Genomic DNA, 6,279 nt, shown 5'->3' with positions numbered 1-6,279 from the left:
AATCAAGACCTACTAGCCTATAAGTTAGATTCTGCACCTTGAGTTCTAGAAATGTTAAAGAAAACATCTGTACATTGGCGAGTTTATATAACAATAGAGCTTTTGAACCAACATGATGTGGGGTGGCCAGATAGCCGAGTTTTAACATGATGGATTATCTTTGACTCTTTGAGTAAAATATTAATTCACTTGCACGCATAAGTTAACATTATCTTATCAATAGTTGTCATCCCTGTGTTAGACGAAATATAAAATAAAGAACTAATATGTCTCTTGGTTCTCTACTTTCTTCAAGAGTATGTCAAACAAGTTCCCTATGCCAAGCCAAAGAAGTCACTAATGCAAACGATATATGCACATACAAAAATGTGCACCTTGCTCTATGCGCACTTCACTCCTGAAGTATCCTAATCGACTGTCATTAAAACCTGGCCATCAAAATCAAATAACAAATCATGTGCGAATGAAACTTTTGCATTAATAAGTCCTCTACTTACATTTATTTCCGTTCCTAATCATACTTGTAGGATAGCCAAATTGGGGCACCGCGCCCGGTAGGGCGCGGCGCAACAACTAAGTAAAAAAACAGAAAAAGCGCCAAAATAAATACCCAAATCCCGCCTGCAAATCCCATCCCAACACAAATGGGCGTATAATGATAGAGCCGTATATATAGCAAAATCAAGTTTTGACTCCTCCAAAAGCCAGAAAATTATTTGACTCAATAACACACTCCCTTCCTTCAATAAATACTCCCTAAATTAACACACTAATAATAACTTAACTTGAATAATAACCCGATCCGGATTCGGGCGGCTTACCATGGAAGTCGGCTCATCTTCTTCCGCCGCCGCCACCACCACCGCAGCAACCACCGCTGCCGTTGCCGCCACTACCACTACCGCCAAGTTCCTCACCAATCTACCCTCCCGCGGCCTCTTCTCTTCCACCGTTTCCTCTTCCAATTTCGTAACTTCCCTACCTTTTTTCTTCATCCTATTTACCCTAATTTGATAGCATTTGTTTGATTTTATGTTATTTTTGTTAATTTGTACTCCTTTGGTACCAATCGGTTGTTTGCCTTTGATTAAAATACTGCTCACCTAGAATAAGATGTTAAACTCTTTCTCATAATAATTGGTTACATTTGGTATTTTGGAATCAATCAATTTTAATTTTTTTTTTTGATAATTTTTTTGACGCTTGAGTGTGAATTAGACAGTTTTCAATGAATGATGATTTATGTTAGCGGTCCCTAAATCTTGTTGTATAAGAGGAATTTGGGTTGAAGATGGGACCATTTTGTTGTTCGATCAGGTTTCTATGTCTAATACCTGCTCCATTTCGATCATTTGTTTACCTTTGATTCAATTACTGCTCATAAACAATGATTCAATAAAAGCTCATAAACAATAAGGTAAACAAACAAATGTTTGGGAGGGAGGGAGCAGTATGTTTTGCAATAGGTGTCTTGTTAAGTTAATTCCCTTGTTCACATTCGTGTAAGTAATTGTCTGGTTGCGTCACCCAACAACATCACAGCCTTAGTCCCGAATTGATTTGGGGTCGGCTTACATGAATCATCATTTGAAACCGTCCTAGGCATCCAATAGGGCTCCATAATATACGGAGATGTAAGTAAAAAGAGTTGAACAAACATGGAGTAGTCCTTTGGTTGACGGGTGTTCGACTTCAAGGATTATTTTGAAGTATTAAAAAATCCTTCCAAAGATTATATGATTAGATGTAACCAAGATGGGAGTTCTACATGAGCTGTTGTGGACTCCTAGGTAGACTTCTTAGTTTTAAGACTAACTTACATGTATGAAATGTAAATGTTGCTTCATTCTAGGATAAGACATTTAGGAGTCTTTGAGATAGTTGTGGGAGTGCATAATGTCTTGAGGAGGTGCAAATTTGTGTTGGATATATTAGTATATTAAAGGGAAAGACTATTCTTTGACTCTACTAAAGTCTTCGATGTTAATTGCGACTAAACGTCTGTGTTTTAATGTATATTGTATTGATATAGACTGTTCTACCTTGACTCTTCTGTCATTTGTGTGGTCAAAATGGTGATTTCTTTTTTAATTCCTTTATTAAGGATTTTCAAAAATGATATAGGGGTAATTTGAACGATGTTTAGTGAATTCAAAATCTCATTATGCTTTGGTTTTTGTTTCTAATTGAATGCAGTCAGATCATCATCTGCTATTTTGACTGGGGTTCACAATTTGTCCTAATTGTAGTTAATTTAGTTGGTGTTGGCGATACCACTTGTCGAACTTCATGAACCTGCAATAGTTACGTGATGGAAACTGTGTACACGTTACTCTCCACAAATGTTTTACGAGTTGGTTTCGGAAAATGATTGAAAAAATGTCCGGTGTAAAATCTCTTTGTTCTAATCAGAAGGTGGTTGGGAAATTATTCTGGTAGGTCAGTTGAGGGATCAGAAAAGGGTTGACCAAGGCAATACTAGAGGAGGCTAATGTTTGGAATTTGCTAAAGCTTCATCTAGATTTCATAACTGATATTAAATGATTTTTTTCAGGGCGGTATGCGGGTTTATATCTGTGATCACGAGACAGCACCACCAGGTCTGCTTCTACATTTTGTTCAAATCAAATAATTGTGTAGCCAGTTTTTCTTATTAGTTAAGTATTGAACCTGGTTGGGAATCATAATCAGTACATGCTCTCTCTCTTCCATTTCTCATTTCTGTATGTTTGCTGTTTTTTTTTTTTTGTGTGAGGGAAGTTTTGAACGAAACATAAAGACATGGATGACACAGGAGTATTAATTTCTCTTATGGTTTTCTTTGGATGATGTTTATTCTCACTCCTTCGATATCATGAAAGTGGTCATAGGTTTTTTATTTCTGAATTGAGCGTGGATCTAGTCTTGCTAAACTTAGGCCTTGTTGAGTGCATTTAAGCTTTTTGGTTGGTAACTATAAGCAATGTTTTTATTTTCTTCTTTTCTTAGGGAGCTTATGTGGTCTTGTGGTCTTTGATACGCATCATGTGGTCTTTGATACACATCACGTTGTATGTTTTTTATTCGTAATTGTTGAGATGCTCTAATGAAACTTCTCCTTGGGGTTTGCTCTTAAAGATCTAGATTGAAGTTTCTGATTTTTGATGTGAACAATGGTGTTCCAGTTTCTTGTGTATCATTTGTTTCTTTTCTCACCAATTTACGATTGGAGTTTGGAAGCTTCTCTAAGTTTAATCTGAAACTTGTTTTGCTTGTAACAACCCTTTCTAAATCATATTGATTTCCTTTTGTTATGTTGTTACTTTTCTTTTTCCTCAATTCTTTTCCCTGGTCTTTTCTTTACTCTTACTTATCTTCATTTTGGCTTTAGCCTCTCTTACTTTTCCTAAATTTTGATGCGTTTGGAAGACGTTTGCGTTATACCTTCCATAGTAGAATGGGGCATTGGTAAACTCTTGAGTGGCTATAAATCTGCAAAGCCACTAGGCTTGAGCATCAGTCTCTTGACTCTAGACTCTAGAGACAGAAACTTACAGTATGTTTCTAATGCCGGAATTCTGAATGTTTTACACTTTTACTTAGTAATTTCTTTATGCAAACCAAGCCTTACTGCCTTAGTCCATTTTCTGAATATGTTATATTCGCTACATTATAAAAGGATTCAATTTGATCCGTTTGTACAAAGATCTTGAAAATTTCATCATAGCAGCTTGGCATATATAGGGAAGTATGATCAATCTGGCTTGACACACTCACACATACCTTTAAGGTTGATTATTTTCGTGAATTAACAGGCCCAATTAATTGGTGGTTGTTGTAAATGTTTAGTTTTTACAAACTGTGTTAGTCGGTACTAGTTTTGGTTCATATGGACTCAGGAGTAATTGCATGTATCTTTTCCATTTGAGCAATTGCTAGAAATCTGACACTGAATAGATTGACCTTGAAGGGGAATTATGGTCAACACTTGAATATTTGTGAGAAAATTGAGCACTCAATCTCATAGTGTTAACTCTGTGATATTGGAAAACTAGCGCAGCTGATTCTGGTCTTTACTAGTTTTCTCTTGCGCCAGGCCTGCTTCCAAATTTTCATCTTTGCAATTTCTTTTCTACCCTTCAGTTCACTCCTAGAATAATTTATTAATCACATTATTTCAAACGGCACGTATGTTGTTGGTTATCTGGCGTATATGTTATCAACTTCATGAGTTTCTTCAAGTCTTCACAATTGTTTTTAGTCCCCCATCAAAGCAACTGTCTTAAAGAATATGTGAGGTGTGATGAAGAACCTAAAGGCGATAAGACATCAACTGAAAACTCAAAACAAATTATACTATGATGAGTAGAAATACTCCCCCAAATCACTTCAGTTAATTACGCCTTGGTTTAAACTTTTTAGAATGACAAATATTACAAGCGAAGCTAAAAATTGATGGTTTTTGTCACTCGAAGCTACTTTCAGAAGCATTCTACATGCTCAAAGCGTACTGTCAATTCTTGATTCTGATGGAGATATCTGGTTTTGTATGCTTGCCTGTGCAGAGAATCAAGTGATTAAGACAGATCAAATGAACATACTGATTAGATCTCTTACTTTAAAGAATCAAAAGGGTGAGGCTAGCAGCTCAAAGAAGAGGTATATTCTCTATAATCTTCATAAATCACAAGCGATTGGTTATTTGCTATATCTTGGAATATTGTAAAGTTATCTTTATAATGTAGTAGTTTAACATTTTGGGTTCTTTTTTTAACAGAGCACCTGATAGAACCCCTGATGGGAGGGCTTCAGCTAAGAGAGCGATGACAGGTAGCCAGAATGGTTCTCGACAAGGTGTGGTTCGCAGTTTGCTTAACTACTATCTAATTTTGAAACATGATTTTTGTGTTTGGTTTATGATTGGGTTTCTCTCTTCTCTACATTGCAGGAGGATCAAGTAGTGGTGTAGGCAATTTTCAAGGGATGACAGTACAAAGGTTGCGGGCTCTTTTAAAGGAAAGAGGTCTTTCGTCTACAGGGAAGAAGGCAAGTACTTTATTGTTTTGCTATCATGTTAGGGGATGGTTCTCATGACCTTTGGTTGAACCTGTCAACATTAAAACCATACTACTAATATCAGCGGTAACATTGTAACTGAGATCAAGCTGAGACGTCTTATTCTGAGATCAAGTCTCAAACCAAGAATTAATACCAGTCTTTTACCTCAAAAAAAAAAGAAAATATCCGTATGTGCCTATGTGGCTCCTCCCATTACACTAAATAAAATGAAATTAATTGGCTCTGGCTTTTTAATGGATGTTTCCTCGCCCTATTTTCCTCAGCCATTTAGAGGTAGAAAAGCTTTTTTTTTGAGGAATAGAGTTAGAAAGCTTTTCGATAAAGTTGATTCATGATAAACTGGTTCTTATTTTGGACTATACAATGAATTTTGAGTTGACAGTTTCACTGCCTTTAGCTTTTTCATCAAACAGCACGCATTCGATTGCTTCCTCTTTTAAATATTAGCGTACTTTCAAGCCGACAGTTGTTCCTATTATTAACACATTAATTTGCTTACGAAGATGTATTGTGATTTTCTGTAGGATGAGCTTATTGAGCGACTTACTAATGCAAGTGAGTGACATCAAAGAGAAGCATGTGGAAGTGGCTTGTCACTACACACATGTAAGGCAGCTACTAGTGGACTCTAAACTTAATCAATAGGTCGGTCATAGCAGGATGTATTATCCATGTAATGCTTCGTGTCCTTTTTGGTGGCCATTTGGGTTGCAGGTTCATAGCTCCTCTTGTATTATGTGGATGTGCCATGTTTTATTGTAAGACAGAAGCGTTTTTTTAACATGGATATTTAAGCACATATAGACCTTGGCCACTACTATTGTGGACGGATTCTAAACCATTTTCTGAACATGGATTAGGCTTGAAGTCCTGGAACTAAGTTACTGCTTCTGTTCCGATCCCAATTCCATAATTCCTTTTGGACCTGAAATGCTTTCGTGGAGGCTTGTAATATAACTTCCTATGTATGTATGTAGTTGTCCATGACCTAATGTTAGGACAGTGAGATACTAGTATTATAGTTAGTAGCGGAGACATAATTTACGTGTTGGTGACCGAACATGCAAGCAAATAAAAAAACAAACAAAAGTAAGTAAATAAATGTATAAAAGATGTTTCGCCAATAGAAAATGATCCTCCACATTCATTATTATTCACTTTTCATCCAATAATAACCAGTGCAATTAATCCCCTCCTCTCTTTGTTTTTGTTGCCATAAAC

At 36.3% G+C, this 6,279-nt stretch overlaps 1 protein-coding gene across 1 annotated transcript; it reads left to right on the top strand.

Annotated features, from left to right (window-relative positions):
• Positions 1-608: 608 nt before the first annotated feature.
• LOC141602158 (protein LOWER TEMPERATURE 1) lies at positions 609-5,942 on the top strand. The gene is made up of 6 exons (XM_074422467.1): positions 609-969; positions 2,555-2,600; positions 4,545-4,638; positions 4,757-4,833; positions 4,928-5,025; positions 5,583-5,942. Exons 1-6 carry the CDS (start codon positions 823-825, stop codon positions 5,619-5,621), a joined length of 501 nt encoding a protein of 166 aa, XP_074278568.1. The 5' UTR covers positions 609-822; the 3' UTR covers positions 5,622-5,942.
• Positions 5,943-6,279: the final 337 nt, after the last annotated feature.

This window comes from Silene latifolia, chromosome 1 (assembly GCF_048544455.1).
Source record: "Silene latifolia isolate original U9 population chromosome 1, ASM4854445v1, whole genome shotgun sequence".
Lineage (NCBI taxonomy): Eukaryota > Viridiplantae > Streptophyta > Magnoliopsida > Caryophyllales > Caryophyllaceae > Silene > Silene latifolia.
The sequence above is the reverse complement of the archived record's forward strand: the minus strand, read 5'-3'. Positions and strand labels throughout refer to the sequence as shown.

Coding starts and splice junctions, on each gene's coding strand:
- LOC141602158 (XM_074422467.1), top strand. CDS start 823: ATGGAAGTCGGCTCATCTTCTTCCGCCGCCGCCACCACCACCGCAGCA. Junction 970..2,554: donor CCGTTTCCTCTTCCAATTTC/GTAACTTCCCTA, acceptor GATTTTTTTCAG/GGCGGTATGCGGGTTTATAT. Junction 4,639..4,756: donor GCTAGCAGCTCAAAGAAGAG/GTATATTCTCTA, acceptor TTTTTTTAACAG/AGCACCTGATAGAACCCCTG.